Genomic DNA, 21,553 nt, shown 5'->3' on the forward strand with positions numbered 1-21,553 from the left:
TGCGGCCGGATCGGCGCTGGCCTGGCCCGCCGCGCCTCTCTTGAGGGGAAAATATATGTACTGCACGTCAGGTGTACATCGACATTGGCAAGCCTGCGGAGGGCGCCGCCTGGATTCCACATACACGACTCTGTCATACTATCGTGAATACTGATACACTGTATACGTACAAGAGAGCGAGCCAGCCGCTCGCGAGTCTATCATCCCCAAACGAATCTATGCTCATGTCCCAGGCCTCACTCTCGCCGAGCTCTCGTCCACAGAGTCATCGCCCGTGCCAAAGCCATACCCGCTCTTCTTCTTCCTGCCCCTGCGATCGCCAAACTGCTCGTCGAACTTGCGGATCGCCGTCAGACTCGACATGTCCTCGTTGATGCTTGCCGAGATCTCCGCGACCGCCTTGTCGAAGTGCTTGGCCGTGAGCGTGCGCTTCTCCGGCAGCTTGAACTCTTTGTCACCCTTGTTCTGCTCCACCAGCTCGTTCTCCTCGCGCACGGCCGCCAGCGCTGCCGAGACGCACAGGTTCTTGAGGTCTGAGCCCGAGTACAGTGGCGTCTGCTCGGAGAGCGCGGCGAGGTCGACGGAGCTGTCCAGCGCTTCGTGGCGCAGGTGGATGCCGAGGATGGACTCCCTGTCTTTGGCCACAGGGAGGTCTACGAGCAAGCGGCGCGGCAACCGGCGCAAGACGGCGTCATCGAGGTCGAACGGTCTGTTGCTGGCCACCATCATGAAAATGCTGTTGTCGTCCATGCCGTCCCATTCGCGCAGGAACTGATTAATGATCTCTCGGTGGGTGTTTCGGTTGCCGGAACCGCCACGGGAGCCGAAGATTGCGTCTGCCTCGTCGATGAAGACGACGCACGGGGAGAGTTTCTTCGCAAGGCTGAACACGGCGCGGACCATCTTCTCGCCCTCACCCACATATTTCTCGTAAATCTGAGCACCGCTGACTTCCAGCACAGTGGCGCCAGATTCTTTGGCCACCGCTTTGGCAAGTAAAGTCTTGCCTGTTCCGGGAGGTCCGTAGAGCAACAGCCCAGTCAGGCGGTCGTTGGCCAGAACACCATACTGGAAGGCATCCGGGCGGAGAAGCGAGAGTGTTGTCATCGACTTGAGAGCCTCGATCGAATCCGGCGAGGCGTGCACGTCGCTGAATCCAGTCTTGATGTTCTGAGGATCCACGACACCCGCCAGCAAGCGCGTCTCGTGCTGGTTGCAGTCCTTTTTGATGGCATCAATCCGAGCCTGACCCTTGCTGGGCTGGGCTGCACCCGACCCGTGCGTGTTCTTGCCAGCCTGGCCTCCCTTCGTGGTTGCCCTACCCATCCGCTGGCGTTCGTTGAATGAGGTCCATGAGTGAACGGCATGATCAGCCCTCGCAAGGACTGCAGTCGCGAGCGCAATATGGATCGGCGCAATTTGCTGCGCTCTGGCGTGCGATTGAGAAAGGCCAACGGCGGTCAACACAAGTCTCTGAATTTGGTCCTGGGGCAGGACCTTCTCGCTGAGGATGTGAGTGCCCGGCATATGGAGCTTCTGAAAGGACTCGGCAATCGCAGTGGACTGCAAATCGTGGCCAAGGCGGCTCAGCATGCTACTGATGTGTCGCATGTTGACGTTTGCGATCCTGTCGTAAGAAGGCGGCTGGTAGATCGATCGACTTGGTGGCGCAAGCGCGCTGCTATGGAAAGACGATAGCTCTATGGGGCTCATGTCGAACAGCGGCGGCAAGACGATCAATCGGAACGGGGAGTCCTCGTGAGTGTCCATGAGGCTGTCGAGAGGGCCAAACACGTCGGCAGCAGTGGTGCCAATCACCACAATCTCCTCCCCTGCTCGCCTACGCTTCTGGACCACGCGTACAAGACGCTTGATGATCGACTCGCCTAGGCGGTTGGACATGATTGGCTTCAAGTCCCGGACTTGCAATATGGTTCTCTTGGTGTTCTGAATTCTTTGCTCGCCTTCGGCCACACCGTCGGCGGCCTCCAGTCTGATCGAATCAGCGGGGTCAGTGCTCGAGGTCACACCCTCGCGGCCCTTTATTAATTTAGCGACATCTGCAACCATGCCACCCGCCCGACTGGGCCACGAAGCAACGGTTTTAGATTCGTCATGGCCGCTCGACGCGGCAGACTCGCCATCTCCTGTCAGTGCCTTCTCTGAAGCCTTGCCCCTCGCCACGCTGGGGGCGTCTAGTAGACCTTCCAGTAGAGCGGCAAGCCGAGCATCGTCCCAGGAGATATAATCTGCGGGATCGTTTCGCTTATTTTGAGACGGGGCCGGGTTTTGCGGTGCGAGCGAGTTGCTACCAGGGGGCATCGCGACGCTGACACCTGCAATGCCGAAGTTCCCCAGCATCTTGTTGATGCCATGACGCTTGTCGCCGAGAGCCTTGGTAAGATCGTCAAAAGAACCAAAGTGCCCCAGGTTCATGCTCGGAGTCATACTGTCTTGTGCGTCCTCCTCATCCTCGTCAAACTCCTCAGGATCGGCATGTTCCTCCGGGCGTACCCCCCTAAGGCCGAGTCCGTTTGCAACGGCACCATCATAAACGTCATATCCCAGGGTCGAAAATGAGCCAGGTAAATCACTGCTGCCACCGACGTAGTCGCTCGTAAGGTCCGCGATGTCGTTTGCGTCTAGTCGAATGAGGTCCGCACGTAAGACGCGGGCCATGTCCCGCACGTATTGGTCCATCTGCTCGTGAGCGTTCGAATCCGGGCAATGCAGGTGAATATCCGACCTCGACGCAGCATGTGAGGACGACGGCCCTGACTGCGCAGACGCCCCCATCGCAGCCAGAACAGAAGCTTCCGTCTCCAGCATCGTCCAAGACAGAGGATCGTACTTCGAGGACACCCCATCCTTGCTGAATTTGAACCCAAGAGGTAGATCGTTCTCCGACCCAAGAACAACGGGTATCTCGCCATCGAACTTCTGCTGGAAGAAGTTATCCCCCAGCATGCTGATGCCTGGTATGCTCGCCTTCTTCGCCTGCTCGTCCTGCTCTTTCTTCGCCACCTCCTCCGCCTGCCCCATCGCCCTCTCCTCCTGCTCTTCCCCAGGACAATATGGCACGTGGAACAGCGTGTGTCCACTCTGCGCATCCACACACCTCAACCGCCTCGTCCCCTCCAGCCTACCCCCAACCCCTTCTTCCTCCGGCACCAGCAAAACATTCCGCCTCAGAAACCACTCCGGCAGCGGCGGCGGCCTCGGCACCTCCGCGACCCTCCGCTGCCTGTACGTCCTCCTCAGCCCCGGCCGGCGGCCATCCGCGCCAGCGCCCTCAGCGCCACTCTGCTCCTGGCGAACGTCCTCCTCGCCCGCGACGCGCTGCCTCTCGAGCTGTTCCTCGAGCGCCCTCGCGCGGTCCGGCGTGCCGGGCGGCGGCGGCCGCGAGTCCGCCGCGAGCTGCGAGGCGCTGACCTGGAATGTGCGGCGCTGCTGGACGGCGGCGGCCGGGCTGCGCGGGCGCGAGGGGGCTCGCAGGCGCTGACAGTTGGCCAAGCGCGCGCTTTGGCGTGCTATGGGGCGCATGGGAAAGAAAATGAATGTGGGAGGTGTTTTAATTGTAGAGTGGGATTGAAGCCAGCGCGGGCGCCGAAAGCTCGAAGTCCGCAGCACGAAAGTCGAAGTTGCGCGAAGGGAGCCGCTGGCAAACGCCGGCTTAACGCCGTACACGTGATGTGATTTGGGTATTCGTCATCAGGGTAGAATGTATCATAACTATCGAGGTGCGCGGGTCAAGCAAACAGTGGTGACCGCCATCGAGTGCATCAGTGCTGACGGTGAACGACGCACAGAAGCAACTGGACGACTTTTCCCACGCCTGGGTTGCACTATGCGTTCTCCGAGTCCCGTTTGTCGATCGGGCTCTCGGGCGACTAATGAGAGCTTATGGGAGAGTAGCAGCGAGACTGAGATCAGTGCTTCAGGCGGAGAATCATTGAAAGGATACAGTACAATATAATGCTAGCGGTCCTTTCCATGTATACGAAGTCACAGGTGCCACACTATCCGATATCGCCATCTGGCGTGCGACCATCTTTCGAACGGCTTTGCCATAGACAAGGCTGCATCAATTGTTCGGTTCAGCGAAACGGTCAGCATCAGGTGACGAATACAGAGCACCGGATGCCTGGAGCAGCTGCACCACCTCCTTGTGGCCTCCCAATGAGGCAGCCTGGAGGGCATTGTCAAAGTACCCACCCTGGGCGTTGACATGGGCGCCCTTGTCGAGCAGCAGCTGCACCATCTCCTTGTTGCCTCTCACCGAGGCAGCCTGGAGGGCACTGCCGTAGACTCCACCCGGTGCGTTGATCTGGGCGCCGTTGTCGAGTAGCAGATGCACCAACCCCTCGTGGCCTCTCGCTGAGGCAGCCTGCAGGGCATTGCCATAGAGTCCACCCTGGGCGTTGACATGGGCGCCGTTGTCGAGCAGCAGCTGCACCACCTCCTTGTGGCCTCTCGCCGAGGCAGCGTAGAGGGCATTGTCATAATCTCCACCCCGGGCGTTGACATTGGCGCGGTTGTCGAGCAGCAGCTGCACCACCTCCTTGTCGCCTCCCAATGAGGCAGCCTGCAGGGCATTGCCATAGAACCCACCCTGGGCGTTGACATTGGCGCGGTCGTCGAGCAGCAGCTGCACCACCCCCTTGTGGCCTCTCGCTAAGGCAGCCTGCAGGGCATTGCCATAGCGTCCACCCTGGGCGTTGACATCCGCTCTGCTACTCAAAAGGCTACTGACTACAGGCCCAAGCCCGAGTAGACTCGCATAATAGATGGCCGAAGGCAGGGGCTCACTCCGATCTCCAAAAGGCACATTCCAATCTTCATCTGGGTCGTGAACCATACGCCAGTGGTGCCTTGCATGGTCTTGCTGGAGAAAGGTCAGTTCCCGACTGGCTTCGCCACTACCTTGTTGCAAAGCGCAGTGGTGAAACCACGATTCAGCAGCATACTGCAACAGAGGGAAGGTCTCCAAGTCCGATTCGTTCGACGCCTTCTCGCTGCTCACACTGTAGTGTCGCAGATACGTCAGGCAGCTCTGAGCAAGAAATCTGTGTCCCGTCACGCTTTCCAGATGGAATCGACACGCCTCACTCGTGAGTATACGCCTGGACTCCAGATACTCCTTGACTGAGAAATGGGCAAGTCTCACTCTCGTTTGAGGGGTCAGGCTGAGATCACGGGTGAGCGCATCGCCTTGACGATTACCTGCAGTCGAGGCATCATAGGTGGATTGTCCAGTCTTCCACTGACTTTCTGCGTCGGCATCTTGGTCTTCCTCAATCGTGACTAGTCCAGAGAGTATTCTCAGCGTGTCGCGCAAGCCGCCGCGCTCGTCTGTGTCTATGCAACTCTCCTGACCCGGATCCGTGATCGCAGCCTCTACTAATTGTGCAAGTGTAGGAGGTGATCTTGCGTAAGCCAGCCAGGAGAGGAGAGTATGCGCCTCTTGATGATATAATTTCTTGATCCTGGTAAGCATCTGCGCGTACGTGGTGTCGAGGTCGGCGGGAAGAGTCCTAAGGACTTCCTTGACGAATTTGGGCTTGAAGGAGTCAAGACTCTTCAGCTCCTGCAGCTGACAATACGCCCATCGGAACCTATGCAGAGATCAAGGGTCAGCAAGTGTTCATTCTTGGTAGTGACGTGGGAGCTCGCTTACATGCCATCCGCTCGCGACGAGATCGTGACTTCGATCAACGTCTGCAATTCTGGACTCAGTTCACGAAAACTCGGATCGCGTGTCATCTGTGTCGACATCCAGACGCGGATGTCGGCATCGACAACCGGCGCGATCACGCGCAATGGTTCAGGGCCTAGTCCCTCCATTGCCTTGCGTATCTTGTCAAGCTCTCGACTGGTTGCGAACACGCTGAGATTCGGAGTTTGTTGTGTGAGTCTCTCGATGCGTTCCAGAACGTTCTGACGAGTCCCATCGTCCTCAGGGCACTCATCGAGTGCGTCCAAGAGGAGATAGACTCTGCTGCAAGATCTGATAGACGCCAGCAGGATCTTCTGCAGTTCGTCTGGCCCTGGGACGCTCTGCCTGGAATTCTCGTATGCCTGGCGAAGCATGGAAAGACCTGGATCTCTCCACCCGAGTTGAGCAACGAGCGAGCGAAGTAGATCCCCATCGGATTGTTTACGCTCGTCCGAGAAGGAGAAATAGAAGAACGCGTGGGAGACGTCTGGATCCTGTTCGAAATCATTCCGAATATCCTCGACGGCAGTAGAGAAGAGGATGGTCTTGCCGCAGCCCGCTTTGCCGTACATCCACAGATGGCTGACGGCACCTGCCTTCCAACTTTGGTACTGAGTCGAGGTCAGCAACCAGCCACCCGTTTTGCCTTCGTGACGCTGACGGGCGGTGGCGTGGTTCGTCCCAGGATCAGGCGGTGCAATCCAGGCGACAATCTTCCGGAACTCATCAGACTGTTGCATGTCCAGAATACGCTGGTTTTGCGCCGCTAGCCCCGCTAGTGAATCACCTTGGGTGGAGATCTGGCTCAATACCCTGAGCACCAGTTTCTGTGATTCAGTGTCCACATCGAGCTGGAGCGCCTGGAGGGCAAACCTGAGCCGGTCTTGAACGCCCCAAACTCTGGACTTTAGTGCTTCAAGAGTTCCTTTCTTGAAAGGGTACCACGACCTTTGTAGTTCCGACAACATCTTTTGACGAAGCCCTTCAGGCTGGCCATATCTCTGGAGGCTACGCCGCTTGTCCTCCAGTTCCCAGAGGGCATTCTCGCAACTCTTCACACACGTTACCATTCGCTCAGTTCTTTCATTATCCACTCCTTGTTGGAGCGTGCCTTTAAGCAAGGCAAGTGTCTTGCTCAGATCCGCGATTGCGTTGTACGTGCTGCTCATGTCAGAGTCGTAACCCTTCCAGGCGTCGTAGTACTTGAGGAGGCCTTGGCATATCTGAATGCCAAAAGATGCGATACCGACTGCGGTCCCTGGGTCCATGGTCTGAGTATAGTGATGAGTGCGAGAACGGTAGTCAGACGGTCAGTCATATTTGAGATATGTTCGCAAGGCTGTACAAGGCGCACAGCGACTGCCGCCCTTGACAGCCATGGCTGGGCGGAGTCCTCTGCAGCTTAGGTGCAGAGGTGCAATGTGGCTGCTGTGGTGTGACAGCTCCGCCACAAGGCAGCGCGATACATGACGCGCTACATTGCAGGCCTTGAGACCGTGACAGGCCTCATACTCTGGTCGTTCAACAGAGTAGCATGTACGAAGTCGTATCGCGAAATGAAATCGGTTTATTGGTGATGCCGTGCATGTCTTGGCTGCATAATGCGCCCACCTTCAATAGTTTTGACCCCGTGACAGAATCCCGCAATCATCAAGCGGCAGCCCCAGCCCATGATATCAGTCACGGTCGGATGCTGTACTGTAAATGGAGATGCACGTCCACAAAATCACAGCTTGGTGATCACCCGTGAACACGGTGATCACAGGTAGAGCTCTGTGATCTTGTGGATGGGTCTATTGCCAAAACAGTTAGAGGCATCAGATAGCATCTCTCAGCTGGCGCTAGGGCTCAATCCGGCCTCTCAAGTCACGTGAGAGTCACGTGTTTTGATGCTAAGGCTGTTATTATCATCGTGATCACGGTGGTCACAATCCACAAACACTGTGGATTACCCAGCTATGCACCTCTACAGGTTCGCCTTCGCTCCGTCTCGCCGCTCCGCACAATTTAAGGCAATCAATCAGACTCGACTTCCAGCCGCGACATCAGCCCGCGTCTCAACAGCCTTATTATTAACCGGTCGGGTCGTCAGCGTGCTCACCTGCAAAACCATGTTCGGCGCTTACATACCTTGGCTGCACCCGCGTTCAGCGACGGTGATCGGCAGTCCGAGAATAATATACGCATCCTGTGTCTCGCAGTTCGGCGGATGTAAAGAGCCTGCTTTCGACCTTATCTGTCTACTTAAATATGTCCTCCTCTAGTACCTATGTACAGAGTGATGAAGTGGTAATGGACAGTTGGAAGGACACGAGAGTGGCGCCACGCGCATCATCGATGTAATCGTTGTGAATTCATTGTCTGGTGGCGAAACACCTTGAGACTATTAGTAGACATCGAGGTTTGTGTGAATTTCCTTTGCGGATTGGGATGAGACGATCGATGCAACACACGTTGTTCCATCACGTTACCGAATGTTCCTTCTCGCCTGGACAGACGTTACAGACCGCTTTTTCAAGTAGAGACCTCACAATCATTCATCACATGAAAAAAAGAAACGGAAGTGAAAATTCAAGATTGTTTACGGATGGTGTTCATTCAAGGTCATTTAGCTCATGCTTTTAGATGCTAATGGTACAGGTTTCCCGTTGTTGATCAACGCCTACCAACGCCATCGTCAGTGGCTCCCGGATGCCGGCCGCTCTCACTATCGTCCCGTGACGCCGTATAGACCGAGCTGCTGGGATTCGCTCCGGTGGCGTCGCCCGCGGGCGTCCGCGACCCCGCCGCCTGAGGATGCCGGTCGAGCGCTGTTTGAGCGCCCTCACGCGTTGCCACGCCCGTCGCTGCTTTAAGCTGCGCCAGCGGCGTGGTCGACCGCGAAAGAGACGGCATCCTCGTGGACGAAGTCGTCGAACGAGAACGGGTTGCTGCTGCCAAGCGAGTCGTCGAAGCCCGAATCATACGCTCCATTCTCGAAGGAGAAAGAGTCCAGATTGCTAGCAGGATCTGCTGGTAGCAGGTCCGTAGCTGAAACGCTAGAAGGGTCGTGAAGATGCTTGTCCACCATGAACTGGCTTGACATGTCGAAGAAGGGCTGCTGGAGGTGGGCGTGTGATTTGACGTCCGGCTCCTGCGCAGGCTCGACGGACACTGCAGGTCACACAACATTTCTGCAGAATGTTGTGTCTCGTCGAGGTGCGGGAGCGAGGCGGACTTGGGGTCCAGAGCTTCGAATGCCGGCGGTGCGATGGTGGTGGGGAGGTCTGTGGGTTCTTGCTTGATGGTGGGATATGTGCTTGTGACGGTGTCGGCGGGTGATGCGGGGCTCGCGGCGGCGTCGATGGAGCCGCGAGATGCCACGAGAGAGGGTGCTGGTGTCGATTCGCTACTGTTGGAATATGTCAGCGGTGTACTGATGGCGTGTGGAACTGGTGAACATACCCCTCGGTGCAGAGCTGCACTTCCGGGAGGACGACGTCGGAGGGCAGAGGCCCGTGCAGTCTGCGGTAGGCCTCGAGTTCTGCGTTGGCGCGGGCGAGCAAGACGGCCAGCGTCTCGGCCTCTTGCCGCTTGCGTTCCCTCGAGTTGTGCGCAGCGGCCCTGTTGCGCTTGATGCGCTCGATGCGGCGCTGCTCCTTCTCGTCGTCGGTCTTGGCGCGTTTTCGAGGAGGGAGGGTGGTCTTGGGCTCGGGGAGCTCCTGGCCCCACGACTTCCTCTTCTTCGCAGGCTTGCTCTGAATGATGACGGGGGGCGGTGATGCTTGTGTGGACGCGGCGCCGGCGTTGTCGAAGGAGGCGGGCGAGGGCGACGAGCCGCTCTGGAGGTCCTCCATCTTCAGGTACTGTGGTGGGGATGTGTTTGAATCCATGTGTTGATCGAGAAGGGCGGCGGGGGAAGAGAAGTGGTGGGGTTGGGTGGCGGTCTCCATGGCGGATTGTCTACAGGCAGGACCCTCTGTAAATGGATGGAGGCTCGCGGGGGTGATGAGGACAGGTAGCGTGGAACGGCGGGCAGGCAGCGACTCTTTGTAGGAGCCAGCTGTTCTTTCAAGGGGGCCCGCGGGGGGGCTCAGCCGCAGCCGGCAGGGGCCGCAGGGGGGCCGTGCGCGCGCGGAGGGGCGCGACGAGGAGGGCAGGCGCCGGATGAGGTAAGACGCGCGAGTCGGCGGAGGATAAGGGTGGATGTTATAGTGCAGACTAATAATAAGGTAGACGCGCTCTGCACGCCCGGCCGCGGTGAGGTGCGTACGGGGGGGAGTCGAGAGTGCTGCCGTATGCCGTATGCGACGCGGAGGGCGGACGCAGCGAGTGAGCCGGACCCGGCACGGTGAGGGCGGCCGAGGAGGCAAGGCACGCTGGGTACGGTACCGCGGGCCAAGCCTGAGGCGGGAAAGGTATGTTGGACGAATTCCCTGCGGCGGTGATGTGTGCCTTCAAGGTGCCCAGAGCGAGGTAGACAAGTACCACTTCAGCCTGTACTGCTGCCGGCAGCCTGTCGCATTGCCAGGCCCGGATCACGTGCCGGCGATGGAAGGTTCCAGGCTCTGGAGAGACAACGGCGCATCTCAGCGTTGCTCGGCTGGCTCAGCGCGTTTCACATCTGCCTGCCGTGCCTGCCCCGCCGTCTGCCTGCGCCGCAGTGGCCGCCTGAGACACCTTCCTACCTGAGGCACTCGCCGACCGCCTGCCCTGCCGGACGTGCGACTCGTGCCTCGCGCGGACTGAGGCAGCTACGGCGTTTCATCGTCACATTATCTCGTAGGACCCGTCTGGTACAGTAGGTACCGTCAGTACATGCACTCTCCGGTGGAGTTCGTGTCGTCCAACGCCGCGATGACGCGTGCGTGCGCCGCGTCTGCCGTCTGATGCCGTCTGCCGCTGGGGGCTGCTATTCCTGTTGTTCCAAGCCGACTCCACGCTGAGCAGGGCAGCGCAGCGCAGCAAGGCAGGGCGAGGTCGCGCGGAGACGTCATCGCCACCAACGCTGCCTGCCACGCCTGTGTCGTTGCGCTTGCGTCCACCGCTCCACCCGCCCTCTCTCTGCTATGCCTGAGTGGGCCTTAGGAGCGAGTCTCACACCGCTAGGCACCACAATCGTTGAGCGACACACCACCGCTGCTAGGCACCGGACAAACGCAACGCGTACTCGGCCTGGCGAAATACTATCGAAACGCGCACGAGCCACATACCACTGGGCTAAGCACCGAAGGAGCAACAGGCTCACGGTATAACGATCGATCTGGGACTGCCAGGCGACTACGCCTTACAGGGCGGCACACTGCTGGAGCACAACACAGCCCCGGGAGTCGACTTGAGGGCCGGGCTCCGGCTTCACGCGTCAACTCTCACACCATGCCCTCCTCCACAAAGTCCGATGCGGGCAGGGCGGGCCTCAGCTTGACCAAGTCTGGCGTCGACAATCCCATACCCGCCCAGCATGGCGGCCTGGGTCAGGCAGAGCGTGCCTTCTCCGCCGTGTCGACCTTCGTGTCCGGCATCATGGCCATCTCGGCCTCTCAGTTCATCGGTGCACCGCTGAAGCTGGTCGACCCCAAGTTCTACGATGGCTACATGGCCTGGACCAAGGAGTCGTTCGCTGTTCTCGTGACGACCATCACCCAATGGTGGGCTCCGACTGTCGTACGAGTGAGCGGCGACGACAGCATGAAAGGGCAGCTCTACCAGATGGACGACGGCACTCTCAAGTGCAACTTCCCCCACCGTCTGGTCTTGATGGCTAACCATCAGCTGTACACGGACTGGCTGTATCTGTGGTGGGTCGCGTACACCAACAAGATGCACGGCCGCATCTACATCATTCTGAAGGAATCCCTCAAGAACCTTCCCATCTTTGGCTGGGGCGCGCAATTCTACAACTTCATTTTCCTGAGCCGGAAATGGGAGACCGATCGATTCCGATTCAAGCGCGCCTTGAACCACTTGAAGAGTCCCAGCAACCCCATGTGGTTGTTGATCTTCCCCGAAGGCACCAACTTGTCCGGCGTGACGAGACAGAAATCTGCGGCGTGGGCGGAGAAGAGCGGTATCAAAGACATGAAGCATCAGCTGCTTCCTCGGACGACGGGTCTTCAATTCTGCCTGAACGAGCTCCGCCAGACCACCAACTGGCTCTACGACTGCACAATCGCTTACGAAGGGATTCCGAGCGGTATGTACGGTCAAGACATCTTCACGCTCAGGTCGTCGCTCTTCGAAGGCAGACCGCCCAAATCTGTCAACATGTACTGGAGACGCTACCGCATTCAGGATATCCCAACAGACAACGACGAGGCGTTCGGAAGGTGGCTGACCAACAGGTGGCGAGAGAAGGACTATCTTCTCGAGTATTTCTACAAGTTCGGTTCTTTCCCGAGCGAGGATCCCACTGTTGCTCTGCAAGCGGTGGAGGGAAAGAAGGAGCCGAAGCACGCCAAAATGATTTCAACGGAGGTCAGAGGTGGAGGCTGGGATGAATTCTTGAGCATCTTCGGGCCCATCACATCAGCAGCCGGCGCTCTATCCTCGGTGGACTTGACAGAGCCCATGAACTTCGAAGCATTGCTGGGCAAAGTCGCGATGGCCCAGAACATGAACTTGGCAGACCTCGCGCGAGCAGGTACGATGCCCGCGACGAGCCAGGAGGCCATCCGGAAAGCCATCTTCGCCGCAAACAGGCACAAGCCGCTGCCGAAACCCCTCTACAACAAGCTCATGCAAGAAACGCCCACGACGCAAGCCGAGATGAAGAAGCTCCTCGAGACGTCCGCGCCCCCTCCGATGGCGAAGAAGGCCGCGAAAGCGCCCGCCAAAAACGCCCCTCTCTCCGCAGACACCGCCAAGAACATCGCCAACGTCTCGCGGCAGGCTCAGGCAGCGACGCCGAAGGCACCCACCGCCCAGCTGCCGCGCAAGCCCCAGGACGTGCAGAAAGCCATGCCGATGGCCAAGGTAGAGTCCATGGTCACGCGGCCCATCAGCACCATGGCCGTGCAAACGGCCGGGTCGAGCCTGCGCAACGCAGCGGCAAAGCGGGCGCAGCAGAAGGGCGCGGCTCTGCCAGGCCAAGGCGCGGCCGCCGCGCAAGCCAAGGGCGCAGCGAAAGCGAACGGGGCCCCGAGGGCACCGACCGTGAGGCAGCCGGCGCCTTCGAGGCCCGCTTCGGTGAAAGCAGGGAAGTCCGCGGCCAGGAAGCCGTCTGCTCGCTCGAGGCCGATGGGCACGGTCAAGTATGCGGACGGCAAGGTGCCGGCGTGATTTTGTTCTGTATGATTAGCGGGGGTTGCATGAGATATGACCACATTGATATATATATAGTAAATTTGAACTGTAATTTCAAGCCATCCTACTGCTACTTCTGTGAAGTGATTTGGCACGGTCGCCAGCGTGGCCGTGGCCTCGTTGCATGCGCGGGTGCATGGCGGTGCTTGACACGTAAGTACCTTACCATTCTCATCAGCTTCACTTCGCATGAAGCAATGATCGGATGGCTTGCTTGCCACTTTCTGGGGAAGGCAGTAGTAAAACTTGGATTTCGTTGCGTAGTCATGAGACTCTGTCCTTGCTTCAAGTGATTGTCGCACGTGTTGCGATTTGGTGCCGTCAATGTGTGAAATGAACTGTCGTTGGTCCAACATCAGGCCAGCGTCCAAATGAAGAGCTGTATTCGACAAAAACAGTGCCATGAACCCCCAAAACCGTCAAATCAGCATTAAAGCGTGATCGCAATTTCCTCAGATTAGCAATAATTTCATTACGTGTGAGCTACGATACACAACTCGATGGTCGGGCGATTACCTGACCTCAGACAGCCGTCCCTCCCATCCCAAGCCGCAACCCCAACCCTAACCCTGGCGCTCTTTCATCAAAGCGCGGCCCGGAACGTCACCTCGCAAACTTCCGAACTTCCAATTCGATCTCTTCGCCGCCGTGAGAAACGCAGCTGCAGACACTGTTTCTGCAGCACTCGTCAATAGAACATATACAATGGCTCCGCAGTCGAAGTCGAAGGTTGGTTGACCTGTTGTTAAATGGAATGGACTGTCTCTCGCTGACCACAAAATAGAAGCGCAAGCTCAACAACGATGAGCCGTCGACTTCGGCCGTCGATACGTCGAAGCCCACCGCGGTCTTCAAGCCGACGAAGGGCAGGAAGCACACACTGAGTCTGGCCCTTCCCGGCAGTATCATTGCAAAGTGGGTAGCATAAACTCCCAGCGTGGAAATTCCCTCTTCCCAAGACGGAAAGCAAATACTAACAGGCCCCCCAGCTGCTCCACGCACGAGATGAAAAACGCGCTCGCGGGCCAAATCGCACGCGCCAGCGCCGTCTTCTGCGTCGACGAGATTGTCGTCTTCGACGACGGACAAGCGGCCACTCGCCCGCCCGAGAAAGACGGCTACACCGCGTACGCGGACCCCAACTTCTTCCTGTACCACGTGCTCAGCTACCTCGAGACGCCGCCGCACCTGCGCAAAGCGCTCTTCCCCATGCACCCGGACCTGCGCACCGCGGGCGCGCTGCCGAGCCTCGACATGCCGCACCACCTGCGCAGCAACGAGTGGTGTCCGTTCCGCGAGGGGGTGAGCGTGGGCGCTTCGCGGGTGGGTGGTGGTGGTGGCGAGGCGGCGACGGAGCTGGACTGCGGGTTGGCGGAGAGGGTGAGCGTGCGGGTGGAGCTGGAGCCGCGGACGCGGCTGACGGTGCGGGTGCCGGAGCGGGAGGGCGGCGAGGGCGAGGCGGTGGCGCCTGAGGCGCCGCGCGAGGAGGCCGGGTACTACTGGGGCTACAGCGTGCGGCAGGCGGGGTCGCTGGGGGCGGTGTTCACGGAGTGCCCGTTTGACGGCGGGTACGATGTGAGTGTTGGGACGAGCGAGCGCGGGACGACGCTGGCGACGCTGCTGGACAGGTCGGATCCGTCGTATGTGGAGCCGAGCTGGAAGCATCTCGTTGTGGTGTTCGGTGGCGTGGCGGGCCTTGAGGCGGCGCTGTCGGCGGACCGGGAGCTGCTGAATGCTGGCGTTACTGAGGTGAAGGACCTGTTCGACAGGTGGGTCAATCTGGTGCCCGGGCAAGGCAGTCGGACGATCCGGACGGAGGAGGCTGTCTGGGTTGGGTTGGCGGGCCTTCGCTCGGTGGTGGAGGCGAGGTCTGCGGTGTGAGAGGGGAAAGTGATAGGTGAAGGGCGCTGAAACCGCCGTGTGTACTTTGCATGCCTGTGGAAATTTACAGGCTGGATGGTTTCAGATCACTATCGATTTGGATCGGATGCGTGCCGTCTTCCGACGAGGCGAAGAGGCAGATACATCACTCATCTCGCGGACATCAAAATTTCAGACCATCGGCGGGGAAATGTCTGGTGACTGCTCGACAAGGTGGACATGATAGGATCGTGGCGTTGAGTGAGACGAGATACCAATTCGATGGATGCAACCCAATTACCACAAAGAGAGAATTGAGAATCAACAGGGACGCATCCAGGGCAACTGCTCGCATACCAAGACGAGTGCCTCTTGAGCATTTCGGAAACTATACAGAGTCGTCACGGCAGGCAGCCAGGCCACAAACAGTCACAGAAATAATAATAATGAGCTGCCGTCAACATCTGCCACCCGGCGCCGTGAGTGCAGACAAGATCGATCGATCATCTCACCAGAGCGACAAGCTTGCCATCTCGCAGGAACGCAGATTTGTTAGCCGCGAACCGATCATTTCACAGCAGAACTTCAGGGTCAAGCATCACCTGGCTTGCGGGACGAGGTGGTGGAGCAGCCTCCTACGCGGACGCCGCACGACACTGCGGCGAATTGCGTCAGATAAGTACGGTATCCGCATACCTACGCCACGCAGAATCCGGGCAGTAGCAATTCCACGTGAGTTAAAGTGCGATTATTGGCCGTGGGAACGGTGGCTCGGCTCAGCGAGCCCTTGACGCCAGACACGTGGGTGCCGACACAGGCAATGTTGGGGGCAGTGGGGTTCGCGCAAAAGGCGCGTGCGTTGGATAGATTGGACGTGGATATGAGGGCTGCATACAGCAGACCTCCGAGGGGCTGGCTCTCGCGTGGGCGCACTCTACCACTGCCGGCGCAGGTACAGCAGTGCCGGCGCAGCAGAGGTGGCAGGCTTTATAAGGTAAGCTGCCTAAGCGAGCCTCCGAGTGCGACCTCCAGTCCGGCGGGAGGGCGGGCGTGGCTGCCGGGCCGGCTTGACTCGCGCGCATCTTCACGTGCACGCGGCGCTTGACAGCTCTGCACCATCTCCACCGCCGGACTGCCCTGCCGTCCTCGCTCAGACTCCATTCTGCACTCCGGCTGCTCGCTGTCTCCTCGCTCGCTCTTCACAACCCGCATTGCCCGCCCGGCGCAACGGTGCCGCTCTCGCCTCGCTGGCCCCCGACTCACATTCCCTGTCGGCTGCCCGGCTGTCTCCCGCCTGCCGCCGGTGCGCTCGCGACGTGCCCCGTCTTGCCAACCGTCGTGCCATCCTTCACCTGTCACAGAATCCTTTCCGCCATTCCTGCCGGACCGCCTATCTCTTCCTGCCGCCGATGGCCGTGACCAGCGTCTTCGACGACATACAGACCTCAGCGTTCGCCTGCTCGCCGGTGTACAGTACATCTACAGTACTGGCCCCGTGGACAGCCCTTGAGACGCCGCGCGGAGAACGGCGTCCGGGCCACCTGCTGATGCTGACTCGCGACTTGACCGGCGTGCTCTTCCCCTGCTGCTGGCCTGTGACCCGCTAGATGCTGGTCTGTCGCCAGCGCAGGCCCGCCGTGTTTCGTTCCATCGCCGCCCGTCACAACGGCGACAGCCTCCAATCTGATCCCCTTCTCCGCTCAGCCCTCGAGCAGCCGTTGGGGGCCTCCCACGCCTGCCGTGCCTGCCGTCCAGCGATTGCCGTGGAAAAGCGTTGCGGAGCGCGCTGAGAGCTGCATCTGCCACGAGACGCGGTCGTGCAGGCCGTTCGGGGTGCGAATGAGGCGCCTGTTAGCTAGGCCGAAGGTAGACCTTCCGCGCTCTCTCGAAGTCGAGACTGCGCTGCCGTGGTGCGTGCTTACCGTGCACAGCATGCCACTACCATGCTGTGCAATCTGTGCCTTCGATCGTCCCCTCATCCTTGCTCTGATCGTCGCTCGCGCAGCGAGCACCTGCCCTGTACGTGGATGATTGTTGCATGCCAAACCCCGTTTCAGTTGCTTCTCACCACCCTGGCGCCCGGATAAGGCCCTTCTCCCACCCAGTTTCTGCTTCTCCAGTCTCCCCGTCCTTTTTGAGTTCTGACTTGCTCTGGTGGCTGCGACCATGGATGACAGGAGCCCGCCAGTCTGGGGCGTGGGGATTGCGTTTTTCATTCTCACTTGGACTGCTGTCGGGTTGCGGATATGGGTGCGAGCAGGGATGATCAAGTCCTTTGGACGCGATGACTGGACCATGCTGGGCACGCAACTTCTGAACACCGCCTACCTCGCCTGCCAGCTTGGTGGTCTCGTCTACGGCACCGGCAGACACGTTGAGGATCTCGAGCCGGAGAGGGCGGAGAGGGCTTTGAGCGTAAGCACACCGTGATCCAGCTGGCCTCGTGTCCCCTTGCTGACAACCCCGACAGTACTGGTTCTTCTGCGAAAGTTTTTACGTCCTGACGACCTCCCTCCTCAAGGTCAGCATTGGCTTTTTCCTGCTCAGAGTGGCGACAGACAGGCTCCATGTTTGGATCATCCGCACAACCATGGCGTTGACCGTACTCCTCGGTCCAATTCTTTTCTTTGTCTTCCTCTTCCAGTGCAGCCCGATCGACACATTCTGGAAACTCGACCCTCAAGGGACTTGCCTGGACACGGATGTACTCGTCGGTCTTGTATTTGCGATCTCTGGCATGAACGTCGTCGCAGATTGGACTTTCGGCTTGCTGCCTTTCTGGATCGTGAAGGATCTGCAGATTCCCATGCGCCAGAAGAGGTTGGTCGTCGGGCTCCTGGCGTTCGCTGCCGTCGGGTCCACGGCGACTGTCGTACGCCTGCCCTACGTTCCTGCCCTGCACGACAGTGCAAAAGGCCGCGAGGGAGATTTTCTTTGTGGGTTCCGAACCGCTGCGGAATTCAATAGCAACAAGCTAAGCTAACAAACCTCCCAGACACCACCACAGACATCGCGATCTGGTCGACGGTCGAGAACGGCGTCGGCATCACCGCCGGCTGCGTCGCCACGCTCCGGCCCCTCGTCTCCAAAGCGCTCCACCGTTTCGGCGTCCGCAGCACGCTCGACCCCTCGAAAGCCACCGACATCCCAAAAGACATGCCTCGCGGCCACCGCATGTCGCTGCACGCCATGTCGTTCGGCAACCGGGCCGTCAACGGGCACGGCACCGTCACGACGATCACCGGCCAGCGAGGCAACGACGGGTCGCGCGGCAGCAGCGAGGAGCCCCTGGCCCCGACGTACCCCGGCAAGATCGGGAAGACGTTCTACGTCGAGACGGAGACGTCGCGCGTCACGGACGAGGAGGGCGCGAAGGAGTTCCGGGGGCCGTATTCCGGATTGCGATGACGATTGGGGTATGATTGGTGAAAATGAAAAAGTTTGCACGGCGTTTGGAGGGTCTCGTCATAAACTGTACAAACACAAGCGAATCGAATTCCACACGCGACCGAGACGTTCACCCGTAAGCAGGCTGACTGAGGCCTTTGGCTTGGCGCCGACTTCAGCGCTCGCGAGGAAGAGCACATACTGCGTTTGCGGCTCACCGTGCCATCGTATGATGCTGTGGCGTACAACCGATCCCATAAGTATCCCTGAAACCAAAAACACATACAAGATGCCGCGATTGTTGGCGGCGACCGGCTATGCAGTCCGGAATCTTGTCGCTGTGTTGCCCCCCGGGCTTGGGGCGCCACACACGTGCAGTAGCTCGAGGGCTTTCGCAAGAGATAGGCGAAGTCGGTTGAGGATTCGAGACGTGCTAATAGGAGGATCGGCACTCGGCCTGGTTCGAAGCTATTGGCTGCTTATATTGCCCGCCGTCCGGCTCCTGCATGAACGGGCACTTGTTCGACACGCCAGTGCGACTCAACCGCATGTGGAGTATTTGCTCCGCAGGTGCACAAACTGTCGACTTCGGAATGGATGCTTGTCAGATCGTCCGATGTCTGTAGTTCGTTGCCGACCTTCGTGGAGCACGAGTCTTTCTCGATAGCGAGTTGTCTGGTCAACCCCAACCCCATCCCTACTCGGACAGTGATACACACAATCCCTGGGCGCGCTCCAGTACCGACACCAATGGATCCAATCGGTTCATTATAGGCACTGCCGCCTTGGCCCAGCAGCCATGCGGCGCATTCGCGCTTAACGTCCTGCCGCTCATCTCGCTGCACTGGACGGCAGAGATGGATACATACCCGGACTTGCAGGCGTTGCGGGAAAGTCTCTGCCGCCACGCTGCGCGAAAAGAAACTCATCTACGCGGATGCACTGTCTCGAGGATCGTCAACAACTGCCGAAGGCTAAATAGAGCGGCTCGATGATCTCGAGAAGATTATTGCAAACCTTCTATGGATGCGAATCGATCGTCGCATTGTTCGCCGCAATCCCCAAAAGACAAGGAATTGCGAGATAGTCGTCACGTACGAAGGGAACTGTACCGACATCGATCTGCTGAATGTCTCGTTTGGCAGCTCATATTGCATGCTGGATTACTGGGGAGGAAATACGCCAGTACATACTCAGTTTCCGTGGAACACAGCAGATCGTTGGATTGATTATGCATTGAACATGCTATACATATCATCACCATCATCAGCGTTATTGGAAGACAATCAAGCTTGAGGACTACTATGACCTCCAAACTTATCGCCAGGCCCGGGGTCCGCCCACGGTAGGTAGGTCGTCGTCAGAGCGTCATGCCGTCTTGGCCCGGCGGCCATGCAGCGATGCGGCGTAGCCCCTGCGCTGGACATCCCGCACCTCGTCTTGCCGTCAAGATAGCGTAGATGTACACCCACGCCCGCAGTGCTTGCACTTGCGCTCTTGCTGCCACAATGCAGACCTGGCGTGCGGTCGACTGTGATGTCCTCTCTCGAGCGTATGGAACATCAGCCAAGGCTGACGTGCGGCGGCCCGTTGAGCCCGCGCAGGCTGTGGCACGTGGCGGTCGGGTGCGGCGTCTTCGTGCTGCTGTTCGCCGCAACTCTAATCTATGGCGGACCGGCCTTTGGCGCGAGTTTGCTGAGCTCGAATAATTCGAACAACGACAATGTCGCTGAAGCCGTCGCGCCCGACGCTGAAAAAGAGGCGCCACCGAAGCCGGAGCCGGAATTCTACGACTGGCACACACGCTCGCAGTTCAGGCCGGTGAACCAAGCCGTCGCGGGGAAGAGCGTGCAAGATCTCTGCGATGCATTCCCAAAGGACCTGCTACGCGATGTGCAGCCGGTACTCAAGTCTGGACACGGCGTGCTTGAGAAAAGGGTGAAGACGCAGCTGAATAGCGTGTCGGCGTGCCTGGACGATCACCTCCTCATCTTTTCCGACGTGGACGAAGAGATCGGGGGCTATCAGGTCATTGACGTCCTGGCCGACCTTCGCACTGACTTTGTTGACGGCAACGACCAGCTCCAAGCATATGTGCTCCAGAAGGAGCTGGCGGACAACGGAACACTTCACACCGAAGCAGGCTCGAAGGTCAGAGGATGGGAGACAGACAAGTTCAAATTCCTGCCTCAGGTCTCGCGTGCGTGGCGGATGCGGCCAGAAAAGCGATGGTACGTCTTCTACGAGGATGACACATACATCGTCTGGGACAACATCTTCCGATTGCTCACCAACTTCGACCCCGACATGCCATGGTATTTCGGCTCTCCGTCGCCTGGCGCACGCGGGTTCTGGATGGCTAACGGCGGACCCGGCTACGTTCTTTCCCGCGAGGCAGTGCGACGACTTGCCAAAGATGACTTTGACGACAATGGCGCCTTCGCGGGATCAGCACTAACCCAGAGATGGGAGGATCAGATGATGCATGATTGCTGCGGCGACTCCGTCCTGGGCCTGGCGCTACACGAGGATGCGCAGACAGGCTTGAGCGGGCTCTTCCCGATGTTTCAGCCGCACCCCTTACACGGCGTTCCTCTCAGCGACACGTATTGGTGCCAGCCGGTCATATCGATGCACAAGACGTCTGCTGAAGATATGGTGTCCCTGCGGAAGTGGGAAGAGAGCCGGCGAATCATGCAGCGGCCGTTGCTTTTTGCCGATCTAGTCGACTACCTCAACCTGACCGAAGTCTCGGTCCGTGAGGACTGGATCAACAGCGACTTCGGAGGCTACCGAGCACCGGGAGATATCGCACATACCTCATTCGAAGCGTGCGGGGAAGCTTGCCGAGCCGCTTCAAACTGCCTGCAGTGGACTCACCATTTACGGGATTGCACTTTTGTGCCTTCTATTCGCTTGGGTCAATCCAGGGAGCCAGGGATAGAAGGCTGGAGGTCAGAGGAGGAGAAGGCCATGGAGTGGAGTGAAGATCAGAGGAGATACAAAGCAGGTTGGGACCTCGACGGCATAAAGAGGTGGATGAGCGCCCCAGGTCGAGATTGCAAAACGGCTCGATGGGTGCGGCCGAGTTTGAAGAGGATCTTTTAAAATTGGTGTTCAGCTACGCTCTGGATGAGGCAAACCGGCTTTCATTTGACAGAAGCAATAATACTTTCGCAAACTTCACACTCGGGGACCTACATTTCGACTGTGTTGGGATGTTAATGCCATTTAGCAAGTGATATCCTGACGCGACGAAACTTTGAAGAAGCAGAGAAGCCAAAACGAAACACATCTGGCGCCTTGCCA

The 21,553-nt window shown here is 58.8% G+C and overlaps 7 protein-coding genes across 7 annotated transcripts; 4 read left to right on the forward strand and 3 right to left on the reverse strand.

The window, feature by feature from the left end:
- Window positions 1-222: 222 nt before the first annotated feature.
- On the reverse strand, window positions 223-3,543 carry WHR41_06645 (uncharacterized protein; the record flags this gene model as incomplete). The annotated part of the gene is made up of 1 exon (XM_069375250.1): window positions 223-3,543. The coding sequence occupies one exon, from the start codon at window positions 3,541-3,543 to the stop codon at window positions 223-225; it is 3,321 nt and encodes a 1,106-aa protein (XP_069227938.1).
- A 541-nt stretch (window positions 3,544-4,084) lies between these two features.
- WHR41_06646 (uncharacterized protein) lies at window positions 4,085-6,984 on the reverse strand (the record flags this gene model as incomplete). The annotated part of the gene is made up of 2 exons (XM_069375251.1): window positions 4,085-5,615; window positions 5,678-6,984. 2 exons carry the CDS (start codon window positions 6,982-6,984, stop codon window positions 4,085-4,087), a joined length of 2,838 nt encoding a protein of 945 aa, XP_069227899.1.
- A 1,583-nt stretch (window positions 6,985-8,567) lies between these two features.
- Window positions 8,568-9,767, reverse strand: WHR41_06647 (uncharacterized protein; the record flags this gene model as incomplete). The annotated part of the gene is made up of 3 exons (XM_069375252.1): window positions 9,161-9,767; window positions 8,869-9,107; window positions 8,568-8,728 (listed from the first exon to the last, which is right to left on the reverse strand). The coding sequence occupies exons 1-3, from the start codon at window positions 9,646-9,648 to the stop codon at window positions 8,568-8,570; spliced, it is 888 nt and encodes a 295-aa protein (XP_069227900.1). The 5' UTR covers window positions 9,649-9,767.
- A 1,304-nt stretch (window positions 9,768-11,071) lies between these two features.
- WHR41_06648 (uncharacterized protein) lies at window positions 11,072-12,973 on the forward strand (the record flags this gene model as incomplete). The annotated part of the gene is made up of 1 exon (XM_069375253.1): window positions 11,072-12,973. One exon carries the CDS (start codon window positions 11,072-11,074, stop codon window positions 12,971-12,973), a length of 1,902 nt encoding a protein of 633 aa, XP_069227974.1.
- Window positions 12,974-13,640: 667 nt separating this feature from the next.
- WHR41_06649 (uncharacterized protein) lies at window positions 13,641-14,878 on the forward strand (the record flags this gene model as incomplete). The annotated part of the gene is made up of 3 exons (XM_069375254.1): window positions 13,641-13,726; window positions 13,782-13,912; window positions 13,987-14,878. Exons 1-3 carry the CDS (start codon window positions 13,703-13,705, stop codon window positions 14,876-14,878), a joined length of 1,047 nt encoding a protein of 348 aa, XP_069227975.1. The 5' UTR covers window positions 13,641-13,702.
- Window positions 14,879-17,023: 2,145 nt separating this feature from the next.
- On the forward strand, window positions 17,024-18,836 carry WHR41_06650 (uncharacterized protein; the record flags this gene model as incomplete). The annotated part of the gene is made up of 3 exons (XM_069375255.1): window positions 17,024-17,272; window positions 17,328-17,793; window positions 17,853-18,836. 3 exons carry the CDS (start codon window positions 17,024-17,026, stop codon window positions 18,263-18,265), a joined length of 1,128 nt encoding a protein of 375 aa, XP_069227991.1. The 3' UTR covers window positions 18,266-18,836.
- Window positions 18,837-19,780: 944 nt separating this feature from the next.
- Window positions 19,781-21,352, forward strand: WHR41_06651 (uncharacterized protein; the record flags this gene model as incomplete). Its single annotated transcript, XM_069375256.1, has 1 exon — window positions 19,781-21,352. One exon carries the CDS (start codon window positions 19,781-19,783, stop codon window positions 21,350-21,352), a length of 1,572 nt encoding a protein of 523 aa, XP_069227990.1.
- Window positions 21,353-21,553: the final 201 nt, after the last annotated feature.

The sequence above is a fragment of the Cladosporium halotolerans genome (genome assembly GCF_011745625.1).
Source record: "Cladosporium halotolerans strain TM138-S3 chromosome Unknown Sca23, whole genome shotgun sequence".
Lineage (NCBI taxonomy): Eukaryota > Fungi > Ascomycota > Dothideomycetes > Cladosporiales > Cladosporiaceae > Cladosporium > Cladosporium halotolerans.